At 44.7% G+C, this 17,500-nt stretch overlaps 1 protein-coding gene across 1 annotated transcript in view; it reads right to left on the minus strand.

Annotated features, from left to right (window-relative positions):
* Positions 1-17,500, minus strand: part of LOC121724846 (LIM domain containing preferred translocation partner in lipoma) — a 150,991-nt gene that overhangs the window by 56,469 nt on the left and 77,022 nt on the right. Inside the window, 1 exon segment of the mRNA XM_042111722.1 lies at positions 8,346-8,960. Coding sequence (XP_041967656.1) covers positions 8,346-8,960 — 615 coding nt within the window.

The raw sequence follows: 17,500 nt of genomic DNA on the forward strand, positions 1-17,500 counted from the left end.
GTGTGTGTGTGTGTGTTATATATGTGAGTGAATGTGTGTGTGTGAGTAAGGGCAGCGTCAGAGCATTATTATTTACGGCCACCCCCCTGCCACCTGATGGTGAATGCTGAACTACTGGGGCCTCAGCACTGACAAATGAACAGCACCAACGCTGCCGTCAGCAGTTTCATGCAGCCAAACAGTCCGGCCAGCCAGCACTGCAGCCACACAGCCCAGTCCAGCCCAGCAGAGGCAGATGCAGACAGCAAGGGTCGCAGCCGCAACCCGGGATCCAGTCCTCCATGTTAGACAAGCTTGTCACTCGGAGCAACTCTTTCATGGATAAGGTCCGCAAAGGGGTGGGGTGGGAGGACAGGGGTATAGTGGATAATGTTCAGGCTTTAAGGGCTCTGGAATGGGGTTGGGGGGGCGGTGGCTGGTGGAAGCTTCTAGAAAAACATATTTCATTACTAAGGTGAAGAGTCAAGTTAAAGGATGCCTCGTTGGGGGGTGTGGTGGGGGGTGGGCGGTTGGCAGTTGGGTGGAAGCTTCTAGAAAAACATATTTCATGACATACACTACGTGTCAAAAGTTTGGGGTTACTTCAAAATTTCCATTCCACTCCATTATAGACAGATTACCAGCTGAGATCAGTTGTATTGTTTTTTTAATCAGGGCAGCAGTTTTCAGATTACATTATGTGCTTACATAATTGCAAAAGGGCAACTGATCTCAGCATCCAGATTCTGTCTACAATGGAGTGGAATGGAAATTTCAAAGTGACCCCAAACTTTTGACCGGTAGTGTACAGTAGGTGAAGAGTCAAGTTAAAGAGATCCCTGGGCTGGGGTGGGAGGTGTAAGAAGGGTGTAACCCACGGCAACCCTGTCTGCGGCGTTGGCATGCTGAGTGGGTGACTGCGATGGCGTGGTTGCTCTGAGCACAACCTCGCTGCTGACCCCTGCTTTGAAAGATTCAGAAGCCAGACCACTCCTTCACAAGCTACACCTCATCCCACCCCCACCCCACCCACTCCCCCACCCGACCCCCTCACCTTAAGGATGATCCATATTCCTCCTCAAGAAGTATGCAGACCACATCTTCTGCCAAAACTGTCCAATTATAGCATGCAGGTCATGACATATTGATAAGCGTAATCTGTCACAAGGTGTGAGGATTGGGTGTAACTGAAAGCAGATGGTTGGTGTACACATGACAAGACATACCGGCTCTTCGAGGACAAGGTGTGAATTAGTCAACTGGCAAGAAGCTCCAAATAGAATTGACTCCCCAAAATTGTGCAAGGTCATCTATTCAAAATGGCAAGAATCGCAGGCTAAATTGATTCTGAATTAGATTAAGTGCAAGAGAATAAATCTATCCATGTAGCCACTGTAGGAAAGACACACTGTACCTGCACACGCGCACGCACGCGCACACACACACACGGAACTGTATAAGCAAAAACACAGGCCTATTTCTATTGCTTTTGCTGTCTCATATTAAACATAATACATGCATTAAAAGTGGGTTTGGGAAATCAACTATACTATCAATCTCCACTCTTACCTTTTCAACCTTTTTGTCTGTCTAGAAACATTTCCAGTCACAAACTATGGCCCACAATAGGCTCAAGGTTAATTAATAACCACAGCGAGTTTTTTTGAAGCTTTCACAGCTGCCAGTATTCAGCTTTTCACTCTTTTTATTCGCTGACAACTACAGGAATTCTATCTAAGGAAAGTCTGAAACTGGGCGAAAAGAAATCAATAATAAAAAAAAAAAATCATAAAACACTGCCTGACTGCCTGCTAGACTGTCTCAGCTCAAATCGGTGCTCTGTTTTCTCTAAAGAGGTGGCACAGGCACAGAGCAACGCTTTCCCTGATAGATTAAAAACTAATTAGACATCAACACACCTTCCACACTTCCTTCATAAACGCTAACCCAGCAATCAAGGCTGAGACCCAACACGGCCCCTTTCTGTCTCGGCCTTCGATGGCTAATTGCGGCGTGTCACATGTCAATGCCACCTTCCCTTGCACGTCGTCCTCCCCTTATTACACACACACACACACACACACACACACGCACACACACACACACACACACACACACACACACACACACACACACACACACACACACACACACAACCACTGGATGCTGTCAGGCTTTGCTTGGGCAGAGGCTTTTAGGAAGTACTCAAGTGCCTTGATGCTAGTTGATTGAAGTAATAATACTTATTATTATGCATTGTTCACTTTTTTAAGCTCTGAGCAAATAAAGGCCTGACTTAGTCAAAAGCCAGCATGGTTACGCAGGAAATAAGCACAACGGGTAGCCAAACTGCCAATCACAAAAATGACCTGCCTCATTGCAAAGGGATAAAGGAATGAGAAGGAGAATGAGAAGGTTTGTAGAGGATGACTGGAGACCTGTTATTTCAGTACAACCCAGCCTCTAAAGGGGCTGCCCACGCTTACACTACCAATCAGAAGTTAGGGGTCCCCAAGATATTTCCTCCTTTTGAAAGAAAAAATATTGTTTGATGAATGTATGAATAGTGTTAATATTTCAATTAAAAAGTATTTCTAACCTATTCAAAAATATTTCTAACCAATTAATACATGTTTGTAACCTTGTAATGGACTTTTTCCCCATTCATTTTGCTATGTTTCCTATTTAAACTATTTAATGTATTCAGTTTTCGAAAAAAAAAAAACAAGGAAATGTCAGTGAGCCCAGATTCTTGAGTTGCAGTGTACACAACACATTCAAACAACACAGAGCCTTTATGTATGCTGAACGCTAGGATATTGACACTACTCTGTTTGGCTGGAGGGGTTTCCCACTAAGCCATTGACCTCCAGTCTCTCGTGTGTGTGTGTGTGTGTGTGTGTGTGTGTGTGTGTGTGTGTGTGTGTGAGGGAGGGTAGTCGCTATGAGCCTGCCTCTCACCTCCAGCTTTCACCAGTGGGCCCTGGGTGACCCTGGCGCTACTAATGTTAGTGGAGTATGCCAGGATGTTTATTTACTACAGATGGAAGTGCACTCGAGGAACTCATTCACGAGTGTGTTGGTGTGTGTGTATGTGTGTGTGTGAGTGTATGCATATGTGCAATGCTGTCCAAAAGTTTTAGTAATGTAAGAATGTTAGGATATACAAATGCTTTCAACAATGAATAGTTGAATAGCTTTACTGACCAAACATACAAAGTGCACTAAATAAACAAACAACAAAAACAAAATAATGACATTGGCTAGTGTAACTATTTACACAATTTTTGCACTGTTTTTCTCTATGCCATGTGGTTTGTTACTATATAAGGACTCATGTCTCACAGGAGTACTTTACAATATAAAAAAAAAAATGCTTGCAAATCTAAAAATATTAAATTACCTATTGACACGCTAATGCAGATTAAAAGAAAAAAAAAAGTCTGTGACAAATGTTTTGTTAAACAACTTAAGTGCCTGAGCGTTTTGCACAGTACTTTATGTATTTGTGTGTGTGTGGCATGAGGGAGATGCATGGGTTTGAAATGTATTTATAACAACGTGATTCCTTCCGTGAGGGGCGGTCATCACAGCACTCCTGGCATGCACATTTCAATTGCTTTCTAAAGGCCACCGGTCAGCCCAGTTTGTTCATCTGAGGGCGTCTCGGCGGCGGCCTCTCCATACACGGCCCTGAGCCAATACACACACTGCATGACTCTCGGTTCTGTGGTGTTTTTATGTGCTGTAAATATTTAAAGCATCAGCACATCCAATAGACATGTCTGATCTCTCTCCCTCCCCCTCTCCTGCTTTGTCTCTACCTCTCACTCTCTGTGTCTCTCCATCTACCTCTCACTCCGTCTCCCCCTTTTCCTTTTCCCCTCTCTCTCTCTCTCTCTCTCTCTCTCTCTCACTTGATATGAAAGGTCACATGGTGGTGCTCACTCACAGAACAGGGAAAATCTTGGGACACTGAGGGGTAAACAGGGAGATGAGCTATTTCAGGCAGGTGCTGACAGTGACCAGAGTGAGTGCTGGAGTGGGCAACCGGGAGAGAGGGACATAGAGAAAGAGATAAAGAGAGAGAGAGAGAGAGAGAGAGAGAGAGAGAGAGAGAGAGAGAGAGAGAGAGAGAGAGAGAGAGAGAAGAGAGAGAGAGAGTAGGGAGAAGTGACATACAAATACGAAAGCAAACGTTAGGCAAACGTTTGACAGCTGAAACCATCATTGACCTTCTAGCTTTAGCCGCCTGTAGGGGTTGAGCAGTTCAAAATAATCCTCCCCCCTGTCAAATGTCACTCAAGCTCAGTAATAACAGGAGTCATCAGCCAGCTTAGTCGTCCCCCAATCTACAGTGAGAGAGACAGACAGACAGGGAGGGAGAGACTTACAGAAATTGTTAAATTAACCAGCAGCCATGTTTCTCCCCCCCCACCCCTTCTTCCACTCGCTTTCATTTGAAAAAGACATCAAACACTGGTTGGCGGATTTGAGTAATTAAGTGTCCTTGAGCTGTGTCGATGTGAAAAGCCCGCTTACATACACCTTCCACTTCACATCACAGCCATCCAATCAGAGGGGTGTGTGTGTGTCTGTGTGTGTGTGTGTGTGTGTGTGTGTGTGTGTGTGTGTGTGTGTTGTGTCCAAATCAGCGCATCCGGTCACAAGTGTCAACTAGAGACTTTTTTTATGACACTGACCTTCGATGAATACTCCTCATTCACACGCAGTCATCTGGCTAATAAGAAGCGTAAACCGAGGCCTGGACCCCTGTGGTACGGCTCTCCACCAACTTGTCAAAAAATGTGATGTCTGCTGAATGATGGTAAATAAGAATAAACACAGATGCTGACCAATCTGTAAATTGCCTAGTGTTGCCATTTATTTACACGCCAGATTAGGAGGCCGCGGCCCCCTCTTATTAAGCAGATTTTAGCGCCACGCGACCGGCGGCTAAGGTTACTACAATGTCAGAGCACGGGGCGTGAGCAGATTGATGGCGATAAAAAAGGGGAAAGTTGACAGATTTCACTTTTAACGCTAATCTGGCTTTTATATTGTGCTTGTCCTCGGCCGCGGGATTAGGGCCACAGAGTACAGAGATAGGGATGGAAAATAAACAAGGGAAGAGATTATCACTAAAAGGCAACTAATAACCCCACAGATAACCAGGGTCAGGATATTAGGGGGAAATATACATGAAAGGGCAAAACAAAGGCTAAGTGCTCAGCGTATATTAGCAGTATGGCCTAATACAGGGTATTAACAATGAACATCACACATAAGGATGTATGTCATGTGGGATCATACAGGTTTAGTGCAACCAGTAAGTGAACAGGATATCCGGATGTGAGGCCATTGCAGGGCCTTAAAGTGCCTTAAAGTAGCCCAGAGCAAGTCACTACTGCATTGCATTGAGATGTTTGTCCTGAAGGATTTGTTCTCCTTGAGGTAGCTGTTATCCCCTCTCTTGAAACAACTAAAAACATCATGGCTGGCCGAATGCTTTGCACCTGCCTACCATCTGCACTACTGTGTGTGTGTGTGTGTGTGTGTGTGTGTGTGTGTGTGTGTGCGCATAGATCTTCAATGGAGGCTATACGCTTTGCTACGGTACACTATGCTGAGGCAGTGTGTCCTGCCCTGGTGGTCTGTGGGTGGCCAGTGTGAAGATGAGGCTGCGGATTCCCCCACACTGTAATCCAGGGATGACGCAGCCCAGATGGACGCTACGACTCAGAACCGAATCTGGCCTGAAGGTCAGGACCCCTCTAAGCAGGCTCTCTGAGCGAGCAAGACATCATTACGGTAATTAGCCACGCAGGCTGATCTTATTAAGGGCCTGTTGACTAGTGGGGGGACCGTCCAGGAACCACCTTATCTGAGCACGATCAGAGGGCCAGATCAGTTCAGTTTAGGAGGACACTGCTAGCTGGCTAACCACTGCTCTTTACATGCAAACCCACTCTTTGTATGAGGACTGCCACCACTGCTAGCTGGCTAACCACAAGGAAAGCCCATCTTTATATCAGGACTTCCAACTATAGGCTGTTGCAAAATACATGCAAATGGTTAAAATTGCAATAGTGCACAGATCATATACCAGAACAGAGTGGTTTATTTTGGCAATCATCTCTTTGTGGTTAAGAACAAATTAATTTGATTTGACTATGCCTTCAAGTGTGCAAAACAGTAATGATAATAAAAATAATTAATAACAAAATCTTAAAAATAGACATGTGCAGCATTCTGTACTTAATCCTAACAAAAATGCAAGATTTGCTTTTATCTGAAATCAAAGGAAATAGCACAGAACCACTAAACGGCACCTTTTGTTTTCCTAATGCCCCATACTGAGACCAGAGAAGCCATTGTGAACAAAACGCACTTTTTGTTTTCGAACAATATTAATTAGTTTCTTTACACATAAAGATGCGTGCCGTAACGCCAAGCTTAATTTTGTGTTTAGTAAAACATAGTCCTTGATGAGCTATTCCCAGAGGCTAGGGCAACCCTCTTTGTATTTTTTGTTAGCATAAAATCCTTGAATTAAGGCATACTCAGGGGCCTGCTACTTTCCAGAGATTGCAGCCCAAAAGAATGTGTTGAGACTACAATGACTGTCTCAGTAGGATGATCTATGGTGATGACGTCCTCCAATGCCTCCCTACGGTCTCGGAAATAAATAAATTAGTTTAAAAAAAGCATAAATAACCTCCCAATCTCACACTGGCTAAAAATACATACTCCCTTTTATATCTGCTCTCTTTTCAATAAAGCCATTTGAGCCATACATGCTGCTTTAATTAGAGCTATGCATATTGAAAGGCTGAATACTGATATTACGTACACACTATATGCTGATGTTCTGTACACATGTAGCCTTGATATAATTATGCCACAGTATTTCAAAAGTGATAAAATTATGATATAGGTCCAAAGAAAAGGAAAACTGTCAAGGAAAATTACATCACTGGTATATATAAATCTGTAAGTAAGACTATTGTACTGCGCTGTAATGTAACTTGATATTTTATCTCCTGGGGCTTATTATAAAGACCAAATATTCTTGGAAAAAATTACAGAGGATAACTGCTTTTTTCAAAAGCCTTCAGGTTGCGAGCATTCGGTTTGTGGAATTCTCAACGTCAGATGTAGTGACCTAGAAGATTTGCTGAAGGCAAAGACATTGATATGATGGCAAAAAAAGAAGAAAAAAAAACCTCCACCAATTTTCTCTTCGAGTCAATGTCAACACCTTGTTTATCTTCCCCTTCTGAGCACTCCTCTCATCCTTCTCACAACACTTTCAATGTCAATCACTGGCCGTACCTAAGGCTATTCTGCACATCGGCTCCACTGCATTGATTTACGCCATTCCCATGCACTGCAGTTCCTGCCTTCAACCTGACATCATGAGTATGTCAATATGTATACAAAACATGGTGCAATGCACTGCTGCTGCAGCTTTACACAAACACAGCCATATACTGTACTGTATAAAGCATGGCAACAATCTATTATTCCCTCTACATTTAAATACATCATTTGGCAAAGAGGGAGAGTTGTTGTGTGTTGTTGAATAAAGTCAACAAGTAAACATGACATTTTCAGTTCAAATGGAATTAGATGCTAAAACTAAATGAACTGCTAACACTTACTGTCCTACTTGGCATACATAAAAGCCGAATCTGACTTTTCTGGGTAGAAAATTACAGTAGACTGGAGGAGGCAAAGTGGAGCATGGCAAAGATAAACATACTGTCTTCTGTTAGACAAATGAAATCAGATGGTGTAAACCCCTGTAGAAAAGGCCTGTTAAAAAATTCATAAAGGTTAAAATAACTGTTTATTCAGAACATTTCAACGAAGGACGATGACGGGCTCCCTGTTGCATTGCCATCTGAGGCAATTAAAATGGAAACAAACACACAAGCACACTCCGCATACAAACTTGCTTGCTTATACACACACACACATCTGCGCATGAGGACACGTACATGCACACACAATGCCGACCAGAAACACATGAAAACACATACATACATACGCATACGCAAGGAAAACACACAAAACACACACGCACGCACGCACACACACACACACGCGCGCATGCACACACATACACTCTTTCAAAGCATTTCCATGCATTTTTCATAATGCCTGGGTTGAGACAGAAATGTACTATGATGCACCTGCTTTATGGTCGGTTTCTCAGTCAAATCAGCAAAAAATAAAACTAGGAAGTAACTGACATTTGTCTAATAACGTCTTTCAAATAGCAACCCAGAAGAGACAGGCTAAAGTGTGTGTGTGTGTGTTTCCAGGAGTGTGTATTATCCTAATTCCCACTCCACTCTTACCTTCTGGGGCACGGGAGGCCCTGCGGTGTAGGGAGTCAGGCCCACCGGAGGCTCCGTGATGTAGGTCTTCTTGGGGGTGGGGGGCTGGTAGCCGGCCTGCCCCTGCGGCTCTCCCCTCCAGGTGTTCTGGCCGCCTCCTCCGCCGTAGGGGTAATCAGCGTAGCTGGGCTGCGGCGGCATCGCCGGCGTGAAGCCAGGCTGCGGCGGCCCGTAGGCGAAGTCGGGCCCGCGGGGCTGCGCCGGCATGTACTGCACCGGGACGGAGCCTCGCATCGACTGCTGGGGCACCATCGGCTGCCCGTACTGCTGCTGGACCGGGGGGTGTTGGGGCCCGGGCTGGGCTGCCCGCACCTGCACGTTGAAGGTGGGCTGGCTGGGGGTGGAGGCGGTGGTGTAGGAGGCCGGGACAGGCTGCGGGGCGGTGGCCATCTGGAACTGGGGCTTGGCCACGGGGCTGGCAGAGGCCGGGGGGGCACCAGAGGGCGCTGGAGAGCCCTGGGCCTTGGGGGTGGACTTCTTGGTGGCGGTCAGGGGCGGCTGCGTGGGGATGACCATTCGCTTGTAGCCGGTGACCGGGGCAGCTGAACTGGGGCTGGTCACAGCAGGGCTGGAGTTCTGTAAAAACAGGACAATAACGGCAAAACGATTACGCATGCTATGGTCACCTCAGGTGCAGACCATTAACTTTCAGTCTACAAAGGGTCTGTTCACTAAAAACCATCCGCTGCTTAGAAGCTATTTTATTGTGGTATGGCATCCTCCTATGGCCCAAAGCATGCTGGGTATAAGCTGTCCAAGGATCAGACCACACTGATGGAAATACTGTTTTCACTAAATCCTTCTACTGTGATGGGATGACATGATACCCAAGACACAAGTTTACGGTCCTGATCAACGGTTAACTCTCTCAATCGAAAAGATTCACTTTCATGATCAGAGGATTCATGATTGGAGGATTTAAAGACATGTGTCGTGTTGAAATTCCCCGGTTTCTATGTATCGCCTTTGATTTTGAGGACTACAAATGTAATGGGCATCATAAAGTAGCCACCCCACGGATCTGATGCCTATTTAATTGGCTTGTCTTGGATATTGCTTTATGAACGTGGTGGACCCAACACTAGGATTGCTTCGACAAGAACCAAGAGGGTGATGGTGGTGGTGGTGGGAGAGCCCAGTGCTCTGGTAGGATTTATTCAGGCAGTGGCTTACGACGCAAGTAATTATCCTGCCTCCCTCTTCAATATCGATTTGCAGGGGTTAGCTGGCCGGTGCGGAGTCCGCTGCTTTGCCGGACCATGTCCAGCCATAAAGCAGAGCTAATAAAGCGTGGAGGAGGGAATAAATTGTTTTGGTGGAGAGAGCCGTGACTGCGGCGCTGGCAACGGCAAAGACACTTGTGCTGACGCTAGCTGTCCGCATGGGAGAGGCCGCTAAATCACGGAGATTTGTGTGGCGGATGGCTGCTCGGAGAGTTGCTGGTCAGATGTGAGCTCTGTGGTTCTCCGCTTGGAGCGGCGTGGCATGGCTGCACAGGTCCCGCAGCGTGGTTCCGTTCAGCCGGCCTTGTGCGCTAATCACAAGTCACGTCCTGCCTCTTACATTCTGCACAAACAAACGCGCCTGGCTACAGTTGTCATGGTAATAACAACTAGTCCTGGCATCAAGGTTGCTGGCAATATTGGTAGGAGTTCTGTGCAGTTTTCAACCTCTCTCACTCTTTCTCTCTAGGCCCACAGACTATGACGGTGGATCAAGACCCACAAAATAGTGGATATTACATTCAGCCTTAACAACAAGATAAAGTCAGTGGTGACCTACAAAAGTGACTGTTATTAACCTAGGTTATTCTTTTTAGGTTAGAGCCCTAAGCCATCAAATAAAAGATAAAAAATGGAATCAATTACTGTCGATACATCAAGGCAAGAGTAATGTGTTCTAGTCACAGGATTATTTTTATGTGTGTAACTGCCAAGTTGCTCATCAGATGTAACTTATAGAAGAACTGCTTGAAACAAAATGCTTTCTACATACATTAATTCCACTGAACTGTCCTTGGGCTTCAGAGACTCAATCAAATCTCTTATAGGAATAAGACAATGAAAACACACCCCTGAAATATTTCATGCTTGAACTATAATTTCGGTCTAAGTGATTAATACTGATGTTTATGTCTGTCTACTTACGAGCTGGGGAAAAAATGAAGCTCTTGCCCTTCGGGAAGAGAAATTACTCAATTTAAATGTTTCATGGTTTTTAAAATACTCAAGATTATTAATTTATCTATAAAGGCCTTAAAACCTAACATTTACTTAGCAGAGTTCTGGAAATGCAAATAGGGCCCTCAAAATAATTACGTTGTCATGGCGAATTTTACAGTGGCGAGATTAGGAAGGGGAAAATCGTGCGCTAATAGGTGATGAAACCCCCAGCAGGATAAGATCAGAAAAAGTGTCATATGCTGGAAAATGTCCTCTTTTCCCCCTGCTAGCCAAATCATGTCTCACACAGATGTGCTGGGCACAGATAGCTAGTCTTGAACCAGAACTCCACACAAACCAAGGCAGTGGCGGCCTAGCTATCTATTTCCGAGTGACACGTCAGGGAGTTTGGGTGAAGAAAAGCTGAACCTTCTCTCTTGAGCTGTTGCTGGGAAAAGCCAGCGCTCGAAGGGAACCATGCCGATAACTACAGGAGGCTTAAGGCTCAGCTCTCTACCCATCTGAGACCAACATGTTGTTTGTGTGTGTGTGTGTGTGTGTGTGTGTGTGTGTGTGTGTGTGTGTGTGTGTGTGTGTGTGTGTGTGTGTGCGCGTGTGTCAGTTTCGTCTGACCTGCCCTGCACAGCGCCATGGCGTCCGGCATATTAGATTATAGACATAGTTTATTCACAGTAAATGTGTATTTTCCTGGGGCAGCACATATAGAGCTCATATGAAATCAGCACATGGTGTGTCACTTTGTGTGTGTGTGTGTGTGTGTGTGTGTGTGTGTGTGTGTGGGGTGTCTGTGAGAGAGATAGCTCCGAGTGCGACGCCATGATTGGCCTGACAGTGAGTCGGGATCACTGGGGGCAAACGCTCTTGGAAAGACGTCATCCCGGTGACACACCCAGGAGACGAGTTCAGAGATCTGGAGCGTTCTAGGTATCTCTAGGCTTTCTCTGGGAGTTCCACCTGAGATGTGTCTAAGTGTGAAAGATGTGGAACAAGGGCGAGTTAAACATTAATGCTGTCCATCGTTGTGTAGAGAGTTGATGCTGGGTCTCTTGCTTGCTCTATGCTTTGGGATGTTTTTTTTTTATTTTCTGAAGAGTGCTTGCCTTGGGCTGAGAGATATTGGAAAACATTGGGCAAGCCTATGTGTGCATGTGTGTGTCTGCCAATGCTGAGATCAGATGCTTTCTGGTCGTTTTTCGATGGCCCTTGAAAGCAGAAGGTTTGCGTGTTTTCAAGCAACCTACGGACCGAAAACACAAATCACTGCTTCTTTGCTCTGAGGGGGGAAAATCAGAGTGAGTGAGGGAGAAAGAGAGGGAGAAAGAGAAAGAGAGATAGAGAGAAAAAGAGAGATAGAGGGGAAAAAAGTCCTGATCTGCCCACAGCCTACAGACATTCTCTCAAACATGTTACTTTTCATCACATCATTTGTTAGATGCGTTTAACTCCCCTGAGGCTAACAGTGGAGGGATGCGACTGCTGTGAAGTAAAATTATTTATATAACCGAGAGGGTAAAACACACATACACACACACAAACACACACACACACACACACACACACACGGCTCGCTTTTCCAGGAGGACCAAAAGCTAAATCCAAAAAAAAAAAGAGCATAAACAGGAAGTCTTATATATCAAATGATAAACAAAGACATCTCAGCACAGTGCCCTTTTGAGGCACATCCATTTAAAGCTGGCCAAGAGAAGGCTGACTGACCTCACGCCAGGGCAGCACCACAGAGAGCAGCGAGAGTTTTTCAGTGAGTGGCTGTGTATGTGTGTGTGTGTGTGTGTGTGTGTGTGTGTGTGTGTGTGTGTGAACTCGCTCGTGGGGGGAATAGAAGCTGCTAACAAGACAGCCCTTGGGAGATTAAACAGACACAAACATAAACACACACACACACACACACACACACACACACACACAGGTAGCCCATGCCATGCCTGAGAATTCACACCTCTTTACTGCACATTACGCCGTCTCGTGTTGGTAAACTTAGCGACAGACCCTCATGGGTAGTAAGGGAGGCAGATGGCAATCTGTGGCAGATGCCCATGAGACTGATATGCTTACAGTAGCTTTGGGGAGCTGACTGGAAACATTGGCCTTCTGCAGTGTGAAAGAGACACAGAAATGCATGCACCTAGAGCACACACACACACACACACACACACACACACACACACACACACACACACACACACACACACACACAACACACAGACACACACAACACACAGACACACTTGCACACACATACATGGTGTACAAGTGTGCATGCACACACGCTTGTACACACACACAGCCACGTTTCCATTCTAAAAAATAAAATAAAAAAGTTCTATAAAACTTGATTTCGCCTTGACTTTTCCAAACAACTTGAGTGTGAAATTTCAGCGAGCTTTCCTAAGAAAGGCTTTTTGACACATTAGAGTAGATTAGGAGCGACCGTGCAGAGCTCGGGGGGCTCGCTTAAATCTGTTAACTTTGCATTTCAAACCACAACGGGGAGGAACACGTCAATATTCTCTCTCTCTCTCCCTGTATTTTTTCACAACTTTTCCCCCACGCCTGCAAGTGTAAGAAATCCAGTTCGCAGCAGCAGACACACGCACACACAAATAACTTTTTTTTGTTTTTAGTATTTTCCTGTCTTTAACACACGTGGCAAGTTGCCGTCTTTGACCTCATTCTGCTGCAACAGTGACCAGAGTCGTGGTTTGGCCAGGGCACAGCCGTGTTAGACTGTGGAGCAGAGGGAGCTGACTAAGTGCTCAGCATCTGTCCAGAAAAAGGGGTCCCTGTCTGTGTGTTGGACAGCCTTTGTTACGCTACATTATGTGAGCCCGGCCCTTAAGTCTGCAGGGAGGAAACGTTAGGATGAGCGAGTCAATGAAACACCCTCATCTTTTCGCAGAGTCTTTCTCAGATGCTCTCACTACCGAGTTTGTCTTTCTTCCTCGCTATCCTTCATTTGCGCATCCATCTCAATTTATGTGCCATTCACCGATGTGTCCATCTCGCGCTTTCTCTGCCCCTTAATTGACTATGTATTTTTTCTCTTTCAATCTTGGCCCGTCACCATGGTGTGTGTGTGTGTGTGTGAGTGTGTCTGTCTATCAGTGGCACTTGCTTGCACAATAAATTGCAATCGGCCACCAAACTAATGTGGCTATCTCTTTCCAAATTCACAGTAACCAAAAAAAAAAGAATGAAAGAAATCCTCCGCCGTGTTTCCCACCCACTCTCCACAGCCTTGACACACTACAGTAGTGGGTATCAGGCGTTCTCACTTTTAAAAATAGTTCACGATAACGCACATTAAACATGATTAAAGATGTCTCCCCCTGAAACCGCGACGGGACCTCCAGCTGTTTTCAACCATCTCCAATTTGCAGATAAAGGACATTAAAATCAGGGCTCTGGGTATCTTGTGAGGATCTGATTCATTCTCCTCCCTCCTTCCCACTGTATGGCAATGAGAATGAGAACGAACAGCAACAGATTAAGTTGGAATGCTTGTCAGATAAATGGGTTAAAGAGACGTTTATAAATGTATCATTCGTTATACCCTTTCTGGAGTTTACGACCCTGGTGCTGTGCTTATATCATCTTAACTCTACAAAAAATAAATCCATGTATTTTTTTTTAATTTCTTTCCTCAAAGATAAATACCAATTTGGTGCAATTGACAGCTTGAGTGAAAAGGTTTATCTAAGTAGCATCGCAAACAGTGAAAATGAAACAAAATGGAGGGTTGGCATTAAGGACACTTTGAAGTGCTTGAACTGAGAATCGCAACCGAGAGGAGATATGAATCTGTCACTGTTTCCATTCTCAGAATAATAAAAAAAGACCTTTGAATCAGATAAGACAAGTCTAGGTATTACGGAGGGGCTATAATTGTGACTGAAAGACATATGGCTATAATCATGACATTGTCCATCAAAGGCATTCTTCCCAGAAGGACTTTCATAAAAACGACACAGCTAAGGGTTTGTTTCCCACCACCGCGGTGACATTCTATAAAGAACACTTTCAAGTGTTTTTTAATTTTTTTTTTTATCTATGATTTCAGACAGTTTCACTGATAACAAAGAGAAGCAGCCACAGACAGGAAAGTCTCATCGTCCTGCCTGACAGCTTGCAAGCACGGCAGAAAGATGTCAGGTAAGACTGTTGTCTGGCATGAACCTTGTTTAACTCAGAAATTTCAGCTGCTTTATATTAAGCATCTTTAAGTACTACATACTTAAAATGTCATAATCCTGACACTAACACTGACTATATTGTACTTTAAATGCATGTCTCACATGGGTCTATGTTGTTAGATTTACTAGAGTTCAGATTGGTAATATACAATAATATGGTCTGATGCGATATATACTAAGTGTGTAACGAAACACCAAATCCACGGTATAGCGCCAGTAAAACTAAAATAACATTCATATGTGCAGTGATGTGACTCCTTTAAGAACAACTTGCATAGTGAAGTGCAGAGCTGTTGACACTGAGTGCAAGTATAAACACCCTCAATAAAGTGTATGCAACTGTAGGTTAGGCGAGCTCTAGGTTAAACAGAAAACTATTTGTGCGAGGTTATTACTGCATACATTTATGCATAGTTTCATGGTTTTTAAGTCAGTGGCGCAAGACATAGGCCTAAACATAGCAGTGACACATGAAAGCTATGTGGCAGTTTCTTAATGGAAGCGGCAAAATTTACTGCATAGCTCTATCACTACATTAGGGAAAACGATGAAATAGAACAAGAATTTTGTGATTTACATGTTCCACAATTGTGGAAAGGACACAAAAAAAGAGTTTTGTTCCACTGAGGGCTCAAGGGGCTGTATCTGTAAGGTCGGCAGCTGCTGGGGTTTGGGAGGAGTGTGCATCATGACTCTGTCTTCTGAGACACCAAGTTATTTGGTGGATATTTGTATCGCGATTTCGGTTGCGGTTTTGGTAGAGTATAGTGAATACTGAATCATTTAACTACCAAGAGCTTGAGAGAAAACAGCACTGAAATGTCTCGTGGTTGATGTATGACAAGAATATGAATCTTAAGTCTGAGAACAATCTTGTGCTGTAATTTCTGCCCATGCTTGAGAAGTCAAACATAAAGCTGTCTGTCAACTGAGACAGCCTGAAAACTCCCTCACAAATTTACATCCTCAACATCATTTGCACCCCTCCCTCCCTAAATATCCTGACTCATTCCACACTCCATGGAAGTTTGCGTGTAAACCAAATTCAACTGCCCCTCTTCCAAGCCCCCACCCCATCCCCAACAAACGAGGTCACACCATGTTTAAAAATGTCCCTATTTAATGTCAATGTCATCAGACGGGGCCTCAGCCAATCGGTGTTCTCCGACCGGCCCCAAACAGGGGTGGGGGGGGTGTAATGTGCGGTGACAGCGCTTTGACTGTAAGCTTTTTAGCATTGTTGCTGGGAGGACAAACTCTGTGATGCAGACAGGCAGGTTCCGATAGCAGTCACAGCATCCCGGCTCAAACCAAATTTGTCATTGGTTCGCCCTGTTAATAAAAGACACAGGGGTGATACTATGCAGTTTATTAGACTAACAAGCGTTGACGGGACACATGGATCGCCTCTGGGCACACTCCGCTCTCCACAGTTGGCTGCCCCTGTCAAAACTCAGAACCTGCTGCCAGATTGACCTTAAGGTCACCGCACGCCCCTGGCACTCTGCAAGCGCGCTTCGCCAACATCCCTCTCTCCCACCCTCCCTCCCTCCCTCCCTCCCTCTGTCGCTCTCTCTCTCCCTCTCCCTCTCTTCATCTCTTCACCCACACTTCTCTCTCTCTTGCTCTCTCCCTCTTTGCCTCTCCACCCTCTCTCTCTATGTCTCTCTGCGTCTCTCTTCTTCTCATCTTTTTTCTCACTCCACCCTCTCGCTTTCTCTCCATCTCTCTCTCTCTCTCTCTCACTGATGGAGAGAGGGAAGAGCAGAGCAAGCAAAACAAGCACAGATAAAGAGTTAAACACTGCAGCCTACGGTGATTAACAAGCTGCTCCTACAGATTCAAATACGTACACACACACACACACACACACACACACACACACACACATAAATGCAAAAATACAACCACTATAAAATGAAGCACCCGATCCTGATTGATCTTTATGGTTGACAGCTCAACAGTGTAAGGGCATCAGTCTCTGATGGTGTTCAATTCTCAAGCAGACCTAACATTAACAAAGATTTGTTTTAACACTTGAACTAGACTCACTTACTAAAATGCTTAATCAATTTCAGAAACATCAAACACAAAGTACTGACCTCTTCTCTTGACATTATATTTTCACAAACTAATTGATAATACTATAATATTTAACAAAGTACTGACCTCTTCTCTTGACATTATATTTTCACAAATTAATTGATAATACTATAATATTTAACAAAGTACTGACCTCTTCTCTTGACATTATATTTTCACAAATTAATTGATAATACTATCATATTTAACGAAGTACTGCACCAACCTCTACTTTCGGCATCATATTTTTACAAGGTAATTGGTAACACTACAATATTTAACAAAATGCTGCATGTCATCAATAACACCATCTGTGGGCTTGTAACCTGTTGACTATTGATTAGCTGCATTGATCTGTCCTGACCTGCTGGTCAAATGCTTTGCGAGGTATGGTGAGGAGGATACCATTCTGCTTTCGCAAATACTCTCCCTAGAGGAACCCATCCGGCCTCTTCATATCCATTTCCCTTCAGATGCACTCGCTGACCCTGCCCTGGCAAGCCGTCTTTACATTTCAATCGCTCTGGCCTTACTGCACCTGTGTCTGAATGAGCTATGCATGCTATTGCAAATGCCCTCTCTGCCACAGTCTGCCAGGAGGTGGAGGTGGTGGAGGGGGGATTGTTTAAAAGGCTCTCTG

Source organism: Alosa sapidissima, chromosome 12, assembly GCF_018492685.1.
Source record: "Alosa sapidissima isolate fAloSap1 chromosome 12, fAloSap1.pri, whole genome shotgun sequence".
NCBI classification, from domain to species: Eukaryota; Metazoa; Chordata; class Actinopteri; order Clupeiformes; family Clupeidae; genus Alosa; species Alosa sapidissima.